Genomic DNA, 20,021 nt, shown 5'->3' with positions numbered 1-20,021 from the left:
TGCGACTATCATACGGTGTCTGCAGGGTGATGGAAGAAAGGAGAATACGATACTCTTTTACCGGTAATCGGTATAGAGATACCCGTTATACGTACACGTAGATACAACCGATCCATTTACGAACTATGGTCTTGTATTTCCTTAACCAAAATATTATAGTTTGCGGTAGGTATCCCACGAGTTCGGGCAACCATATAAGCTTTACACCGTTCGTTCGAGATTCGTCCTAAAATAAAGTTGAAAAGTTGCTTTCATTTGGCCCTTGTCGTCGTGACGTCACTTTTCGCTGCGTTGCTCAACTATAACCACCGCTAGATATTTCCTGCGTCGTATATTTCGAGAGCTCTTCCTTGGGTTGCTCAAGATTTATTTTTCACTTCTATACGTTAGTCTCCTACTCCATCTTCCAAATTCCTCACCGTAAGGAAATATTCAAAACGCATCAGAGCCAACCGTGAACGTTTTACGACAGTCACACTTTATTTCCCACAAGACGACGAAGAACGCAGAACATTATAAACTGTATTACTTGCGCAGTGGTAGTATTTTTGATGCAAGAGCATTGGTCTAAAACTAATCTATACTGTCAAGTTAGTATTTGATTTGTTTCTTGACAGTATACGACATTCACATTAACGTCATCACAGTTGTCGCATACGGCAACTTAAATTGCCACAAGTTAGTCGAATATTTATTTGTGAGGCGGGAACGTAATACAAATATAGTGCTAGTAAGAGGGTATCAACGCAAGACGTTACAGCCAGGGAGTAACAGAGATTGCAAAGAAAGTGATCTGTAGCGTGGGAGCTTTTTCGCGTCAAGCGCCACTTGATATCAGTCAGCGAAAGAAAATGACTGATCCGAAACGATTGAAAAAAGGTTGTTTCAGACCGTCATCCGCGTCGCAGCAGATTCACAGAATTTCGAGACACCCGTTTGAGAATTCGTGGAAAGTAATTTTATTTATTTTCCGGGAAAAATGAAATTCAAGAGCTGCAAATATTGCTGGAAGTGTATTTGCAACACAACGTCCCGCTGCACATGTACACACATACGCAGACGCAGGCACGCACACATGACAAACATACGAGCGCGCGCGCGTGCGCACGCACACGCAACATACGCGATATGCCAGCATGTATACGATATCTATCGACGATCGCGTTGGGTCCGTCTGTCCGTCGGGCAGAGACTTGGTACAATGCGAGACGCACGCGTTTGCCCGTGTGTACTCTTGACCCGTGAACGACGAGGTGGGGTACAACATGCTGAACGTCTAGCAAAGACGTAGGTATAGGTCTACACGGCATTTGCAAATGCCCACGCTTCTCAATCACCTTCCTCTCGGCAAGTGTCCCGATCACTGTGTCTCGTCGATTAGGTACGTTTCATCCTCCCAGCGGAGAGACGGAGAAGAGTGAGGTGGCTCAACCGTTCCTGGCGCGCGAAGCACTCCCGGCTGACGATGGAATCAAGGAGAGATGCGGAAAAGCGGCTAAGGGGAGGGCCAGAGACGCTTTTAGACACAGAGCGTCCACGACGTCGCGGCGCCCTGAGCAGTAGTCGTGTACCTTGGCGAGCCTCCACCTTGCCGGCTCAAGTGAAACATAGACAACAGACGTTAACCGTAACATGGTGGACGCGATTCGAACTTCACTCTAGGGGAGAATTCGTCGCCTCTTATCGTCCTCGTAGAGTCCCAGTTCAACAGCAAACCCGTTCAACTTGACTACGATGAAAGTGGCAATAGTGTGTGTGCGGTGATCGCAGGATTAGAGGCAATCGAGTCAAACTTGCATGCTGAAAGACTGTTGTCCTTGTCGCGGCAACTTTTCTGCCCAGGCACCGGGTTGATAGGCATGCGTCATAGTACCTACGTACTAGCTATGCGTTAAAAACGCAACGACACGGCCGTCAGCCGGGCTGTTGGGAGTGGATTCGGCTGTGGCGGGTCATCGGGAGACCTTATTACGGTTGTTGTTCGTCGGGTACTGGGCCGAAGTTTTCTCGGACGTACTTCGGGTTCGGAAGCAGGTCGACCCAGTTCACCCCTCGCGCCACATCGTCTGTTCACCGGCCCATGGTGTGCCCAGCCCGCATCTCCGCCGGCGACGCTCGGGAATGAACCACCATGTCGCGAGATCGTCTCCCCAAGTTTCATTCTGCAAAGTGACAAATCTTAAACGTATCGAATGGTTCGACCTCCCCACTGAGATATCCGATACAGGTGAACAAGCGAACGGTGATAACGTAAAACTTTACTCGCGCAATATCGTCGGTTCGATTGCTTCGCAGGGAAACTGATTGTGAGATACTCGTAGTATTCCACTTGGTGTGACACTGTGACCTGGTGGTGGAGTGCGCGGTTGACGTTGACGTGAAAGACACCGACGTTTGCCCTCCCCCCCACACATCCTCCCCGCCGTTCCCTCTTCTCTGCCCTTTGAATCACGCCGCAATGGTTACTCGTTAGTACGGGTGTCTTGCTGATTTATCCGTAAAGGTTGCAATATATTTAACGCTAGGTTGATTCGAGTGTTCAAAAGTGGTTCGCGTGGTTAAAAAGGAGGACGGAGCCAGAGGTATCGCGATGGCGGAGCGATCCGGTGCCCGAAGAAGGTCACGACGGGACAGCAGCGAAGCAGGTACCTCTCGCAACACCACTCCAACGTCCAAAGATAAGCGCACGAAGCGGCCTATAAAACCAACGAAAGAGCGATGGCTGCTGACTCGAAAGACTTGGCGCTACATGGCGGATGCGGGAAGGAAACTAATACCCGACGGGGTGCACAACCGCCAAGAGGATATACCAAAGATCGAGGAATACTTTCAGGAAATGTGCCAAAAGGAACCAAAGTTTTTGCTCCTGAGGAAAGCCTCGTATCCAAGCTCGTTGGGCTTCCGTACCCATCGACGCCGGAGAACCGGAAGGGGTGGCAGCTGTCGAGTTAAGGCGAGTTCCGCCGACGAGGCTGACGTAAACGAGACACGCGGACCCGGTCCGGCGTTCCTTCTCCAGGCAACGTCCGGGGGAAGATTTGACATAACAAAAATGAAACGGGAATGGCTGCAGGCCGGTGCCGGTATCGGAAGCTCTCCGGTCACACCGGAAGCTCAGCGAAAATTACCCCAAGAGGATGCCGAGGCGAAAGCACTGGCGGACATGTTACAAAAATATTTGAATATGCAAGGAGAGGGTTGTACGACAAGTCCCGTAACATCCTCCCTCAACCAAGATACGAGTCAGTCAAACAAACCATTTAATTACCAAAATCTTATCGACAAGCTTCAGCAGCATCTTGACCTTATAATGGCCCAGGGTCGCGGAACTGACGTCTCGAACATTCATCGCGGTGGCGTACCGAAGACCATGCTACCCTACCAGGGCGACTACGTGCACAAGTCATTGCTCGATACCCTTAGCCGTTATTACAGTAAATCGCCAAATCGCGATCACGTGATATCCGACATATTGACGGACCGTAAGCTTCTCGAAAAATTGTACTTCGACTTACGGTGTACACGGGGCTTTCGGGGCCCGAGGTCCATGGGTTCTTGCGTGTTACCCGCATCCCAGTGGCGTTTCAACACTGATCGTGAGGCTAGACCGCAGAAGGACGTTGGAAGTGGCTGGCCGGACAGAAAAAGGGACCTCGGATCGCCGCCGCCGCTGATCGCGGTTCAAGGCCCGAGCACGGACAGGGGACCGGTCGACGACATCGTCCAAACCGACCCGATACCGCGGGACGTCATCGAATCCTGCCTGCCGGAACGGGACGAGCAGACCAGCAAGGACATCCAAAAGTTGGGTGGTCCCGCAGGATCGTCGCGACGTAGGAGTAGCGTGGACAATGACGATGTTTCACCGTCCGTCAGCGATACCATAAAACGATACCTTCGAATGGCACGGAAGAAATCAATGGACGCTGAGAAGGTCGATAGGTTCAAGAGGGTAAACTATGACAGAAATTTGCGAAACATTAAAGCAAGGTGCGACGATAGCGCGAGACCAAGCGAGGATGACGGTAACAGCAAGGGTTGTCAGACACAGGATAATTGGGCCGTTAATTACCGTGAAATGTTCGATATCGTCGATAATTTGTCGGATCCGGAGACCACGTCGCCGGGGAGTCGTAACGCTAGTTCACGTAGTAGTATTGACGCTGGATTAGGCTCGGAAGATACACCCCCGACACCGAAACAACACCATTCCTTCCTCTCCCATTTCCTGCATGGTTCCAATCCTAACAGAGACAAGCCGCATTCAGCGCCAGGTTCTCCAGCTATGACGTCCTCGAATTCCGCAGGTGGCGCAGCGATGCAGAAAAGTAAATCGTCGAGCAGCGTGGTGCATCACGGAAGCAGGTTGGTGGCCAAGAAGATATGGCGATCGAGGAGCAAGAGCACGTCGAGAGCCTCCAATCAACCATCCGTATGGACACCGCAGGTGAGCTCTACGTCTCCGCGTGCTTTCTAATTATACATATGTTATAACCTACATACACGCTTCGTTATGACCGTATGCGTATAAACGCATGCCTACCTAACGTGTGGCAGACATGCCTGCGTGCGTACCCACGTCTAACATGCACAAATCACTATGCGCTCGTCTTTGATCGCTATTTCAAAGTTTCGCCTTGTACGTGCCCCGTGAACCTCTCTCATTCGGAATGAATATTTTCTCAGCCATCATAGTTTATTTTTTGTGCCGACCCTTAACTTATTCCAGTGTTTGCAAAAGATTCAAGATAATTACCAGCTCGAGCGTTGGACTATTTCCACAACACCCTTCACCGCTACAGGGAACGGGTGATGCATGCGTACACCAGCTGTATTCGCTGAAAGAAATTGCCAATTACCGAGATCCCAATCGGGACAGGTCAAATTTTATTTTATTTAATTACCTAATTCACTAGTTCATTTGTTCATCTTCTCCCTAAGGAAGAACATCAAACCGCAAATTGCCTGTACAGGGATCAATCGTTCGAGGATGCTTTCCTTCGCACACTTGCCTACGTAATGGCTACCAAATTTAAATACGGATTGAATACATTTTTAGGTACTTATTGTCATCATCCTACATGCTTCAAAATATTTAGGTCCCTACATCGGCATGGAATATAGAATAAGATATGAAAGATGCGTTAGCATGCCCTTAATTTTAACGTGCGTAACAACTTGATTGATCGGACGTTGGATGAAAAATATCATTTTCTTCAAAGCGATGCAGGGTGTACCATGTCGCAGACGCGACTGTACGTGAACCTCCCGTTTGAAAATATGTGGCACCACGGAACCGTGCAAATACGTCTTTTCTAACCTTATTATTACCTTATTCTCATTCTCATTCCATTCTGCAATAGGTTAAAAGTAGTACTGTGCGATTATGAATCGTGACCGTCGATTAATCGATCAATTGGAAAAACGACTAATCAATTAATTGATTAATGGAATAAACGATTAATCAGAGCTGGCGATTAATCGATGTATTGCACAACACTGATTAAAAAAGTCAGTTTCGGTGGTTCATTGCGATACCGTCATCGACACTTTGGAAGGCGTCAAGTGCAGCGAAAAGTACTGTGATCTGGTTATGAACATAGTGTAATCAAGGCATTATACTTCGAATACTGTGCACCCTCTGAATGTTCCAGGTCCCTCGAGGGGTCACCCCTCACGATATGTGACTATCAATTTTCAGCATGACAGAATGACTAATGAATATACCGAGATATTGGAACAGTAATATGTAGAACCTCTGCACGGTGTGCTATATAGCTATGTAGCTATGTATGATGCAGGATGCAGCAATATCTATAAGGTAGTTTGAAACAGGCTACGTATTTTTACGTGAGTTTGCCGCGCTTCGATACGACCCCCCACGTGGCGAGCAAATATCCCGAATGCTACGATCGGTTACTAAACAATCTATGATTCAAATTATTACGGTACGTAAGATACGCGTTATTCACATACAGCGAATAAATTAATGCGAAAATGATTTTTTCAATCCATCGAACCCAACGATTCCCAAATATTCGCGAAGTGCTGCGAAGATTGCATAGCTGCGTAGTTTTATAAACTAAGAAACGTGTTCATATTCCTATGCATGTATTTGACCGTCGACCTCTTGCATCTGGACCACATTTTTTACATTGTTGTTCCAATTATAAATAGCACTCAAACGTTTTTCAAATTTTTTTTCAGTAAACTTGTATGATTTATGATTATTGAAAATGAACATGTCTTTGGACGTGATTTAAGAATCTGAAAAATTCTCACAAATCTTCGATCAGATATTAAATTTTTAAGTCTAGAGTTAGTGTTCGGACGTTCGTTTCTACACTTATTTGAGCTTTTAAAAAAAGTATCGAAGAAAATTGTTTTTAGTTATTTATCGACATAAATAAGAATAACTTTGTAAAAATCTGAGGATATTCTTAAAAATGCTGGGTTATGTATAACAATTTTTAAGCAGCAACCCACGATAGACCGACTACTGCTTCATTTTTTTTTTTTTTTTTTAAGCACAAAAAAGTGTAGAACCGAACGCTGACCCACCCTGGGTCTGAATTTAAAAATTTTGATATCAGACACAAGGTTTTTGAGAATTTTTCTCGATTTTTCAACGGCGTCCATAGACATGTGGGTTTGTAAAACGAGAAGTACAACAATTTGACTGAAAATAAAATTTGAAAAACATTAGCGTCCTTCTTAGAGTTATAAAAACAACATAAACAATTTCAGACCAATTTCAAGCGGTCAAGGGCCAGACCCGGGTGGATTTGGCGTGGAATGCCCTACATACAAAGACGCACGGTCTAGCCCAGTGATGCCAAAAACCCAAATAGACGGTGCTGACAGTTACGGCTAACTTTCACTGAACCGAAAACCACAAATGAACGCGTCAAGTTTAGGAAAATGAATTGATCAAAATATACCACAAGTTTCAAGTTACTGAATAACACACGAAACGTTTCCTCGCTCTCAATCTCTACCTCGTACCGTGGCTTGGGTTCGCGAGAATTTGAACACAGCTATTTTCAGAGGGAAGCCATTCCCGTTTAAAACACTGTACATTTGTATTGGCAGAGACAGCGAAGAAGTGCCCATTTTTTAAATGAAATTTCTTGGTATTGGTTCGAATAGGACAAAAATACGAAGGAAAGAATCTTCACGTATCGTTAGAAGCAAAATTTCGAAGAAAATTGACTGATATACAATAGGCTTAAATATTATACTTATACACGTAGGAACGGTAACGTGAATTCTTACGCATTATTACTCACAAACAGATGTGTATAGTTTTCGGGCCAAGTCTTCACGAGAGTTGACTTTCGGTCACCTAGAAATATATCAACAGTGCTAACACAGTGATTGTGTGTAAAGAAATTTTATCCTAACAACCCAGTCTATTGTTCGAAAAAGAATTTCATCGTCCCACGTCTTACCAGGAATACATATCAAAATACACTACACGAAGGAAAAGAATTATTTGAGTCAAGTGATATTTGTTTGATTTAACCAAATGCTAGTCAAATCCGGTAAACAAAATACTTACTTAATTCAACAAAATACTTGTTTCGTAGGAAATAGTTGTGACAACATTAATATGGAATTGAATCAAATCTCAGAATGATCGTGCTGATTGACAATTTATTCAAGATAACAGGGCGCAAGTGTTTTTTGCAATAATGTGAATATTGTATCAAGAAAATGTCTGATTTAAATGACTAAAAATTTGACTGAACGTACCTTAATCGGTTTGTTTTAAAAATCTGAAATTATTAATATCCAAACAAATTGAGCTTGTTCTGATTCATGTTTTGTTGATTCAAGAGTTTATTGGTTGAAGCAGGTAACAAAATTTGTTGTTACTAAAATCTTTTGCACTAACTGAACATTAGAGTTGTTCAAGCGTACAAAACGTATGCTTCGAATAATATCATGTATAATTCTGTTCGTTCGAAATTTTCATTGGATTTACTCGATATTCAATATTTGAAATCCGCAAACTTATTATTGAATATATAGTAGTATAAATTGATCACGTGTCAATATAGTTTTCGTACATTTGTAGTCTATATCAATTTTGATGACGCGTAACTTGTTACTATGATTTCATCGTTTCTAACAGGTCCGATGACGAATCTATCGTACATGATCCGTATCTGACTTTCCAGCCGACTACCCAGTTTTATAACTATCTCTGAAGCAACTTCCGTAGCGAGAACGTTCGCCGCCTAGTGGTCGTTTATAGCACTAGTATCCGGATGTTTACAATGAATATATTCTCTGCTTGTTTCAAAGCATGTGGCGTTTCTTTTACCTCGTAAACAAATTACTGTAACTGATTCGACCAGTTCGGCAAAACAAGCTCCGGTTAGAACAACAAAGTATGGCATTCGATCGATGTAAATTTTTTGTTGGCTAGATTCGTGTACTTATTTTATTTGAAGTACCTAATTGTTTCTGTCAGCAAACATGCGATTTGGAGAACCAATACATAAACTTCAATTGAAACGATATTTAGTTGACTCAATTTCGGAAACACATCAAAAGCTTCATTCAAATCAATAATTCACTCGATCACGACAAAAAAAGCTTTTGTTGAATCCAGGAATTTGCTTGACCAAATCATTTTGACCAACTAATTAATTCGAAATAGTCGAATCGAAGTCATCGTGTTTGAAATAAATAAGGGATACTAGATCGCAGAGAATGGACTCCAACCAAATTTATTTTAGTGGCTCAAGAATTCCTTTCCCTCCGTGGGAAATTAATTAGGCCCATTACGGTAGTAGAATGTTAGGTGTACAATCGAGCGAAGTCGATTAGCAGTACCCACCTCGTATAAGCACGTCAAACACAAGGTTGGTTCCGGCAGCCTCTAACCAATCATATCGGCGTACGAGCAGATACTACGTGCGTAATTCAATAGGCGTAATAAATTGGCCGCTAGTGCTGCCAACCTCATTTCTACCCCGCTAAAATTAGGCGGCTTAAAATCGATTTTACTCGGGTGTACAATCCAGTAAAAGAGAGATTATACCCTCGACATTCTTCACCTAACATCCATTCATCACCCCTTTAAACCGTTTTCCCGCCTATAAAGAAATACCTGTCTTTTATTAGTTTTCAATGCTTTGCAACATACACGAGTTGCAACGAAATTGGAGGGTGATATCAAACTGATGTTTATTGTTAACTGTAAAACAGTATACTTGTCTTATAGATAGGTATGACAGCTGATACTATTATGGAGAGAGAGGCGCACAGTGGGACGAAGGGTTAACTGACGATGAGCATGGCGATAAACTTCAAACTATTATACTGTTCTAATATATTTTTATACTGCATAACCTCACCTTATTAATTGAAGATGATTTATACAGCAGGAGGAAAGGCTTCATAGTCCGTTTATACTGTAAATTCGTCAGTTCAATGCAACGACGTCAGTAATTTTCGTCTCTTCCGAAGGTTTCCAAGTTTTGGTGACCGTCCGAGGTATATTTTCTCCACACTGACCGACTGAAACGGATATAGCCCGTTGCGTAACATCCTTCGATGATTCCCGCAAGCACTTGGAAAACAAAGTGTCGCTTTATACGAGCCTCTAAAAGTTTACACATAGCTTTGCTGTTCAAATTGAACGTGTCTCCTTTTATTCTCCGACTTTAACCGTCGGGCGGCAGCGCTACGAATGCTCATCGCATAAAACAGCGTACATGGATACCTATCCATACCTTAAACCTTACGCGACTACGATGACGACTATCGAATGCCACACGATTAAACATTGTTACAAATATATTGCAAATCATGTAAAATATTATGTCTTTACAATTTCTCACCGTCGAATAGTTAAACTTAATTCGTTGATTTATTTGTCTCTCTTCCATTCGCTGCCTTATCTACAGGGAAGATGCACTTGGGCTGGGGCTGGAGGTCGCCGCGTCACTCTTCAAGATGCACCACTTCGAGCGCTCTCGGACGTTGAACGCCGCGTGCTTTGTCAAGTGGCTGTCGCGAAATTACAAGCCCTAAATCTTGGGGTCCACATTCGTCCACCTACCGGTAAGTCTACGCGATGCCTTCGACTTGGTCACGTTCACTTCTCATTGCCAGTCCGCGCGACGATAGAAGACGGACGACGAAACTTTGTTATACTCTTTTTATTACACGGCAACGATATACCGTGACAATAAAAAATTGCGGAACTTGCGACGTGGTTGAATTTCACGATTTGCTCATCAATCAATAATTCGATACTACAGATGTACCTAAAATTCATTTGACGATGTATCGGTGCATCACGTACGTTAAACGCACACACAACGTGCATGGATTTCAAGAAATGGGTGAACGCGTGAATCACGTTTAGATACTTTTAATAATTTTAGCTGAAAGTATGAGAGTGTTGCATGATGAAACGTATTGTCGCCTTACCCACGGTAAGATCTGAGAAAGACTTGATCACTTGCACCGTTGCAGTTTAAAGATAAGGCGGGACTCGTGCAAAGAAGCGAATGCTATAAGGTATTTGATACCTCATACTTGCGTAATCAGACTCTCCAAGCAGACATCCACGGTTACAGATGCTTACCTATTTTTTCTAACTGAAACAAAATGAAGAATAGTACGTTAAAAACGCGAAAAAGCAATGTAATCTCAGACCAGATGCTACGGATAATAATGCACGAATCCTGATATAATTTTTCTGTTTGCAGAAACTTTGGGCGGCTCGGTAACGACGAAACCGAAACGTCGTGCTTATTTACTGAAGCGCAAGGCTCTCACAACCGGATTTTTCGACAACAAGGGAAAAGATGATAAAGATAAAGGTGAGTCGCGGACATGTGTGCGCACACCTTGACGTATGTACGAAGTACGCTTACAGTATACCATTCAAACTAATGAAACGCGCCAAGATTTTCGAATTTTTCTTGCATGCGACAGGCGGTATACATGGTACCGAAATCGTGTGAGTCAGGGTAGAATTGCATGCTGCAGAAAAGAAAAAGTTATCGGTCACCTGTGACGTTTGGGGTACAGAAAGCACGCATCGATCACGAGAATGATATCACCGATGTGACGTCTATCATGCCTACAGCTGTTACACGTGTTGTATGTATACATATAGGTATAGAAACACACGGCCGTAAGCTGACTCGCTTCGAAAACCGCCGTACATTCCAGGTTTGTAATTCAAATGCCATAGAGTACGCTAGAAAAGAATCGTGCAAAGGCGTGCAAATTACGTATGCCTTAAATTACCCGAATTCAATAGGCAGTGGGAGTACTGTTGTCATTGGGTGTACCGACTTTCAACGTTCGCACGGCTCCCTTTATTTCCTTGTCGCATCAATGTGTATGAAAGATGCTCTGAATAGAGTGGCCTGTAGTATAAACGGGCTCCAAAGTATAGGCCTATATATAAATATCTTGAAATAGACCGAAGCGGCAACGCATCGCGCCTTTATCGCATACCATCTCAATGATCACTGTCCGCAGCAATAGGTCCTATACTGTTTTACCATTATCGCATTCACCCACTTCGCATATTTTTACCGGAAATGTGATCGCAATTTAACGCTTCTCGGGACGATCAAATTTTTGTCTCGGGTTGAAACATTGAGAGATGAATACTTCTTGGCGACTGTTGCATCATCCGCGTCGGCTGACTTGTCCGTCTCTGATACGGAGATCCAACAACAAGATTGATCGAACGTTGCTACGACGAGTCGTAGAATTTCGTCCGAGGACCTCAGACATTATAGTTTTTAAGTCAAGGGGCACCCAGTACTAAAGGTTACACTCGAGTTATTTCCCCACACGTTGATTCGCTGAAACTCGGAGATCGGCCTGGGCAACCCACCATGCATAACTCACTTTCATTGTCAGTCCTAAAGGTGATGACCGGTTACATGCCAAGTGAGTGACCGCGCACCAAAGAGAGTCTTGATTGACGCCCGGCACTTACGAACCCCGAGTAAACCAACCGACGAATATACGTGATCCGTATACCTGTGCATCACGCTTATACGCAAGCGCATACGAGTGCTTAATACATAGCGTGCATGATACGTGTATCTAGAAATATGCAATACCACCGCATCTTCTCTCGGTCTCGGTAAATTTAGACTCTGAAAATGTCTCTTATTTCACCCGGGTTACCGTTAGTAGATTTTGCTAGGATCGTTATTGCCCTTCTTCTGAAATACTACGCGCCGCATTATATGATATATATGTATGTATACCCTAAGCGACGATCGGGAACGTGGAATAACATTTTTTCAAACTCGTAACATTCTTTGTATTCAAGAGAATTGTACCTGTATGTTCTTTCGCTTGAGTCCCAATTTCAAATGAATAATTCACGGAATTTTGGCTACCATAATCCCGCAGTGGTTAAATTTACCTGCGCAGCGCAGAGTAATGTTACAAGTGAAGTCGTATCATTGCGAACACGTACGAAACTCACGAGGTATTTCGAATATAGGGGATTAGAATTTTTTTGCTTTGGCTTGCGTTGAATGCGGTTTAAAATCATTCGATTAAGACACGGTGCATGACACAGTGAATAATTTATAAAGTGTTGGACTCGGGAGTACCTAATTCAGCTAAAAGATATCCATGCATGAAACTATACCCATGTACGTGAGTCGTGTGAGTGGGAAAAACTTGAATTTGAAGGATGGTCTTACTTGAGTGAACGTATCGTAATATAATATCGAACAATATGCTTGGAACTTGCAAGCGTCAATGTCCCAGATTGCGTTCTATATCGGGATGCGTATACGCATGCTGAGCGTTTCTATATCATACAAGTTTGGCGGACGTCGAGTCCACCGGTACAGCCATCGCGGCGTTTCGCGGGACGGTTTCGTCATTGGAACGTTTCGACGTGATCTTGTCGATGTCGATGACGACGTGTCAGCAGGTGGGTTGCACCGATAATCGAATACTGGACCGAGATATCCGAAAAGCACTCACTGCTCTCTCGCGATGTGACGTATTCGAGGAAAGCACAAAAATTCAGAGAAAACTCGTAGTGGCAGGTCTGCGTCTACATCCTCCTCCTCTCAGTTACTACCAATTTATCCTAAGTTGACCTTCGCGAACATGAAACCGAATAGCGGAGGTGAATACACGGTACAGCTGTGAAGTTATAAAGGGGTTGGATCCACAATTGGATATCTTATACAACGATCTATTTACCTACACAGATGTGAGTCGACCGCCGACAGGCACACCTCACTTTATGCCTGTCGATTTATCAAAATGGCACTTGTCACTTTGTCGCAGAAGATGAAAGACAAAAAAAAAAAAAACTCAATGGTCTGCGGGATAACCGATGAGGTTCTTCCGAGCCGCGCCATTTCAGGTCAATGAAAACCTCAACTCATCGAGTCGCTGCGTGCTGAAAGTTAGATGAAGCAACGGTCCAGCAAGTCGGGTCTGGGACCGTTACCGAATTATCTGAACTTTCGAGACCTTTGGAAACACGATTCTCAATTAGTGATCCCTGTATGATCCCAATTATCGAGAAATCACCTCCCAACTAATTCTGTTCTCACAAGTAGCGTGTCGACAGTAAAATTCAGATACACGGCAGAACCACCTTGAACCTCGATATTGTATCGCACGATATCTATAAATATACAGCTATATTCAACCTTTGTTTGGTCGGCAGTGTAACATGTGACGTCATCGTCATCCGTTACCTCTGAAGCAGTCGTTAAAGTCTTTGCTCGGGATATAAGAAGCGAACCCTTTTTCAAAAAACCAATCTTCACGGAATGCGTCATCGTTCTTAAATAAAACACCGCAGAAAATGAACAGAGCTAACGTTAGATGATGCGAGAAATTCTTCAACTCGACTAACTTTTGCTCCAAGCATTTTTTCATTCTTTTCCATAGCCAACCCCTCACCACGACAATGTCTCGTAGATCAATATTCAAGGTGGCAAATGCCAGAGCTGTAATACCATATTCCCATTTGGTCCCAACATTGGCAGTATGATTTACCGATGATCCATTTCGTCTGTAGAATCCGTAGGTGGTCTGGTTTTTGGAATCCCACTGTCCCAGTGCCTCGAAAACGACAGGATCGCCAGGATCGCCGCTGCAGCTGGAGAGATCAGCGACGTTGGGAGTTTGACGAGAAACAGTAGACACGGAAGCAGGGCCAGTTTTACCAGTCTCATTGAAGTGCCCAGCGTCGCTGCGAAAACAGACGAGGTATGCGCGTACCAAAGATGTTGAACCCTTGCATGCCACCGCAGATGCCCACCTTCACACTCCCTGAATGCCCGTGCTCGTCCTTACCACCATCATTTTTACTGCTGTGATCTACGTGAATGTCCCCGTAAATGTCTACTGCACATGAGGGGTAGTCGACTCAAATTTATTTGAAGTAACGATTTCGATTACATCTTTTGACAAACTTGTGCAATCCTTCAGCAATACTTACCTTCAACAATCCAAACCCGGGTCACCGTGCGGGACAGTTTTGCGGTTTAAATTCTTTCGAGGAGAGACTGTTTTCGTACTAGCGATTTCACTTGAACGAAAAATAAATACGTACAGGTATTTATAACGGGAGACTGAAATAAGGAAGGTTAATATAGGTTTACACTTCAATAGTAAATTCGACGATCTTGGTGTGAAATATATTACGCGCAGGCATGGCGTAATTTAATATTCTAAATTTTCGTGGCATGTATATATAAGACTACGTCGGCACACCTGACCGATTCAAACTGGCAACTAGCGAAACTACGTTGCATGCAGTTGATCGTCATCGCAAAGGCGAAACGTGACGTCACAGATCGTAGACGAAAATAGAACAGGGCCAGAGGGACTAATTTTACCGTCGGGTTAATTAAGACCGCTTAATTTTGTAAGAGGCTTTATTTAAAGGAGAGCTTGTAACATTGCGCCAAGATTTTCAATCGGAACCACGCATGGTACGCATGCGCGACTATCTGCAGTCCGTCTGTAACGCCCGCTCGTTTCTTATCCTTTTCTCCGTCGCATAAATTATATCAAGAAATAAATGGAGAAGTGAACTTGTCGAATTTAAGGGTGTACGGGCGTATAGATCAAAATCGTGCTAAATTAAGGAAAATTACACAGTTTGTTTTCACTTTTATTTTAAACACCGGTGTAAAATATAAAAGCTATTGTCTGAACCGTACCGGCGTTATCTTACTTTTTCTTTTTCGTGATTTTACATTCAGCCTAACAGTTTCCCGTAAGAATCAATGTAAGATTACAAACAATTAGAAGTAAAATAACTCCGGTATGGTTCAGACAATCGCTTCCAAATTTTACACAGGTGTCGAAAATAAAAATGAGACCTGTTTGTATAATTTTATTTTCATTGGCACGATTTCGACCTACACGCCTCTACATCCTTAAGATGATGCGCAAGATCTGTGGAACTACTACATTATGAAAAGCAATGTTCACCATTGAATGCCTGGACCAAACTCATGTGCAATTTTCTGTATTGCGGTGACATGTTTGTAAGTGTAACCAGAACGCGTCAAATAAGTATACCGTAACAACTGTTTATACGAATATAGATCACCGTTACTGATCTTAAATTTTATACCTGTTTAGCTAAACAAAAAATTTGGTACCTCAGATACTGATGTAATATTTCTCTTCGAAGACAAGCTTAAACAACCTGTAGATTTGTCAAATTGCAGTGTCGGTGCCTGCAAGTTCAAGCGATCTGAAAACAAGTTTACAATAACAGAATTATTTGCATAGTTGATATTAGGACTATGCGAGTACCAGAATTCTTCGGGTCGGGTCAGGTTCCCGAAATTTTTGGGATTCCCCGGCAAATCCGGTAATTCCCGAAAACCTCGGGATTCACGAAAATGTCGGGATTCCCGGATCTCCCGGTGAAAGATGATGTATTATTTTCTGATAATATTGATGTCATTTATATATGTATACCATTTACTATTAGTATTTAGTATTTAGTATTTAGTATTTGTCCAATATTATAAATATTCTATAAGTTAGGTTACCCACGTTTCGAGTTTCTCAAAAATTTCTGCTTTCCTTACCAAAGATTCCCGGTTTTCCGAAGATTTGGGGTACCGCAACCATTCTGGGATCACTAAAAAACCCGATCCCACACAAACCCGTCCCTAACCCGAACTTTTTTGCCTGAAATTACGGAAACCCGCACAGCCCTAGTTAATACGTGTCAGAGCCAGCCACTTGAAAAAAAGGTTCTTGCTGATTTCTCTCAAATTGAAAATTAATTTGTCGGCACCGGTTATAACTTGTTAACGGCAAAGAGTCGTCGTAAAATTGAGTACCGTATTATATAGCGAGTACGATGTCGATGATTATTTACGGATACAGCATTAATATTATTTCAAGGGTGGCTCCTGCGAGTCATTACCGTCGAAAGCTGGGGCTTTGACCAGCAGTGACTCGGGATTGCTAGAGCTGAGCGACAGTGGTGGCGGTGGTGGATTTCCGGGTGAATGGGATTCCGTTCCAGCCGTTGTCCAACAATGCATCAAATACCTCCAAGTCAGCGGACTTCATACCCTCGGTATATTTCGCGTATCTCCCTCTAAGAAAAGAGTTCGGCAGGTGAGTCATCGTCTACTCTGTTACGCCTACCCACTTTCATTTCATCTCGCCAAATATATTTAATGTTTTATAAAATTATTCATCAATTATGTTTTATCGTGAACTTTGGATTGAGAATTATTTTACTCTGTTTCTTTTTCAAGTTAGTTTTTAGTTTCGTTTTTATGGATCTGTGTATCGTTTTATTTAATTTCTGGCTAAATCTTCCTTGCACCATAGTTTACCAGGGCATAAATAAACTCAAGCTCAAAGTAATGTCATACACAGCAACACTGTTTCAATAAAATACCTGCCAAAGCGGAGGTATCCCTTTCATGTTGCTGCTATCAGAGTTACTTCCATCTTCGGCTAAAGCGCACCGTATTCGGAATTTAACTCAAAACTGATGCATTGTTATAGCTGCGAGAAGATTTCGACTGTGGCCGAGAGTCGAAAATTGGCCCTGACCAATGCCCGCACGATGTGGCTGCTCTGCTGAAGGAATACTTCCGGGATTTACCAGATCCTCTTTTGTGCAGAGATCTCTACCAAGCGTTCGTTCACACACAGAGTAGGTTGGCATGGGACACATTGGTGTGGATGCAACTGTATTACCCGACTCGTGAATGTTGAAATACGGTTCTAGAACGTGAAATTTGCTTCACTGAAATCAATGCTTCGTCAATTTTTCATTTTCATTTTTCGACAATTACCACCATGTTGTCGAGGCTGTTATTTCCTTAAACGTATTCTTTGTCCTTCATCCTTTGAATGTATTCGATTTCTTACTCATTAATTATTTATCGTTACCATGTAAATTACAGAGATAAGAAACAGACGACTGCAGCAGGAAGCTCTGCAGCATTTGATTCAACTGTTGCCGGCGCCAAATCGTGACACTCTGTGGGCTTTGCTCAATTTCTTAGGTGAAGTTGCTGGGAACAGCGAGGACCACAAAAGTGAGGCCGGTGAATGGATCGCCGGTAACAAGATGGACGCAACCAACTTGGCTACCGTAAGAACAAAAATTGCCTGTAAAAAATAAAAACAAAAAACAAATTGATTAATGGATAAGGAAAAAAGCAGATGGAACGGACTGGTTTTTATAGTTCTCCTACACTTCATTTCATATATCGCGACGAAACGTAGTCCAGGTCTCATTGTTGAGTATTGAGAAATTTTGTACTCCGTCAAAAGTCTCAACTCAGTTCTATTGATTTCGATGATGAGTTATGAGAAATTTGTCCATCCCAATAATCGAATTGTCTTGGTAGGTATAGCTGTGTAAAACTTTATTTCTGCACCGACCAAGCAGGTATTTGCGCCAAACATCCTGCACTGCGTTAAGCCGGGGCAGACACGACCGGAAATCTCGGCGGAAAGGGCTGAAGAACGAATCGATGTGATAAACGTTGTCCGCGCTCTGCTCGAACATAGTTCAGTTTTGTTCACCGTACCCGCAGCGCTTCTCGACGAACTATATCTCCACATGATGGACACGCATCCCGCCGACCTGGACGCCGCTTTGACCCGCCGTGCAGACGAGTAAGTTTCCACTTTCCATAAATATATAGTAGGTATAACTTACTGCACCTACCTCATTGTCAGCTATGACCATGCGGATAGAAGAGGGACTTGTGCGATTCGAGACGGTGAACGATTTCCTTAGTATAATCGTACCTTGTCACTTTGTTGTTCTCAGCCGGTACAATAAATCCATTATCGAGCATACACAGTGTAAGATGCTTCGTACATGTATCATGTATCGATATTGTATCGTATTGTTGTAGCTACGTATGTACACTGGGGGACAATGAATCTGAGACGGCTAATTTTTTACACTGGACAGTTATGTTGGCAACACAGAGAAGCCTACAGCGCCACAGTCGGCCGAGCGCCAAACAAACTCAATCTCAATAAACGTAACATAACCCATGACCGTCGAATCTAACCTTAGAATACCGCGGGGATAATGACTTGTTGGATTGACACGTATTCTAATAGTAAGGTTAGATTCGACGGTCATAGGTTATGTTACGTTTATTTAGATTGAGTTTGTTTCGCGCTCGGCCGACCGTGGCGCTGCAGGTTTCTCTGTGTTGCCAACATAACTCTGTAGTGTACAAATTAGCCGTCGCAGATTCATTGTCCCCGAGTGTACATGGTCGGCGGGACACGTCGTTTCGTTTTCGATATTGATTGTTGAACGAGGTTCGCGCACAGGCAATGCGGGGACGATGGTGATCCTTGCAGCGAGACGGAGACGTTCTCCGAGGAAGCCGTAGCGCCACGCAAGGTCTGGACGCGGGAACAGTGCCTTCATCAGACAGCCGGCGTCGGGGGCGACATCGGGCCAAGGCCAAGGCGGTCGAAACGTCCCGGTTTTCGAAGAAAGGACGGGAGCACCCGCAGCAACAGTGTCGACAGCGGTTCGAGCGAGGATCCAACCGATCCTAGGCGAAAATCGTCACCCATGGTCATTACGGCCAGCCTGACGATACCCATGTCCGGGTTCACCCTGAACCTCGACGATCCCGACATACCTTACATCGAGGAAGGACCGAAACAACCCTGCGCACCTCCGCGGCGGCAAAGACAACGATCGATATCCGGCTGCAGCGAAGGTGACTGTTATAATACGGAAACACACTTTAAATTAGTATATACGTCCAACTGATATATTACCATCACCCAACTGGCCAGCATTTCTTACACTTCTCTCATGTATACTGCTCATCCACTCGTGAAACACCTGTTGATTCATCACGCAAGCATGCACTGGAACCCAGTGTCGATTCCGATGTGCTCATCGATGTATGGCATGGCTAGACGTTAATGAGAAACAATCTGGCCCCCTAGGTGGCGGTAGACATGGGAGCGACAGCGCGGTGGGATCTTCGACTACCCTGTCGGGCGATCAACCCCCAAGCTCGCCACCCTCGTGGGCATCCAGCCCACCGGCGAGTCCCGATAGCGCGGTCACTGCAGTTTCCTACATACCTGATCATCACGCTGTACTGCAAAGGGTGTCCTTTACTACCTCGAGCGAAGTTCGCCAAATATCGAGGTCAACCAGTCAGAACAGTCAGACCGCCGTGTCAACGGCTGCATCCTTGGAAACCCCGAAGAGTTCGGTTGGGTCTTACACGCCAAGCATCACTAGTATCGGCGGTGCCGTATTAAGGTGGGTGATGTACAATCCTGCTGCGTGATCAATGTTGTACGTTGAAATTAGCGACAAGTGTATGAAACGCGTATATCATCGTCTGCTTACTCGCGACGTTGTAACAGCTCGGTTGTCGCCGATTTCTGAACGATTTCCGTTTGCGCGTGCAATATTGTAGAGCAAATACCAAGATTTTCGACACGAATTACAGACCAGAATCGGTATACTCACCTCGCTTTCCCTGACA

At 43.8% G+C, this 20,021-nt stretch overlaps 1 protein-coding gene and 1 long non-coding RNA gene across 4 annotated transcripts in view; one reads left to right on the top strand and one right to left on the bottom strand.

Annotated features, from left to right (window-relative positions):
• Positions 1–20,021, top strand: part of RhoGAP102A (Rho GTPase activating protein at 102A) — a 31,166-nt gene that overhangs the window by 8,747 nt on the left and 2,398 nt on the right. Inside the window, exons 3-12 of the mRNA XM_046629787.2 lie at positions 1,382–4,447; positions 9,921–10,077; positions 10,731–10,844; positions 14,054–14,244; positions 16,411–16,629; positions 17,029–17,179; positions 17,433–17,623; positions 17,924–18,153; positions 18,832–19,232; positions 19,468–19,792. Of these exons, the coding sequence (XP_046485743.1) occupies positions 2,591–4,447; positions 9,921–10,077; positions 10,731–10,844; positions 14,054–14,244; positions 16,411–16,629; positions 17,029–17,179; positions 17,433–17,623; positions 17,924–18,153; positions 18,832–19,232; positions 19,468–19,792 (3,836 nt within the window). The 5' untranslated portion in view covers positions 1,382–2,590. The remainder of the gene's footprint in view (positions 1–1,381; positions 4,448–9,920; positions 10,078–10,730; positions 10,845–14,053; positions 14,245–16,410; positions 16,630–17,028; positions 17,180–17,432; positions 17,624–17,923; positions 18,154–18,831; positions 19,233–19,467; positions 19,793–20,021) is intronic.
• LOC124220620 (uncharacterized) lies at positions 14,320–17,973 on the bottom strand. Of its 3 annotated transcripts, XR_006883632.2 has the most exons (5): positions 17,419–17,973; positions 16,919–17,250; positions 16,433–16,609; positions 15,651–15,745; positions 14,320–14,609 (listed from the first exon to the last, which is right to left on the bottom strand). It is a non-coding gene; the product is annotated as an uncharacterized lncRNA (long non-coding RNA). The 3 variants fall into 3 exon arrangements; XR_006883634.2 differs by lacking the exon at positions 14,320–14,609 and having other exon boundaries at positions 14,750–15,745; XR_006883633.2 differs by lacking the exon at positions 14,320–14,609 and having other exon boundaries at positions 14,750–15,745; positions 17,431–17,973.

The sequence above is a fragment of the Neodiprion pinetum genome, chromosome 5 (genome assembly GCF_021155775.2).
Source record: "Neodiprion pinetum isolate iyNeoPine1 chromosome 5, iyNeoPine1.2, whole genome shotgun sequence".
NCBI classification, from domain to species: domain Eukaryota; kingdom Metazoa; phylum Arthropoda; class Insecta; order Hymenoptera; family Diprionidae; genus Neodiprion; species Neodiprion pinetum.
The sequence above is the reverse complement of the archived record's forward strand: the minus strand, read 5'-3'. Positions and strand labels throughout refer to the sequence as shown.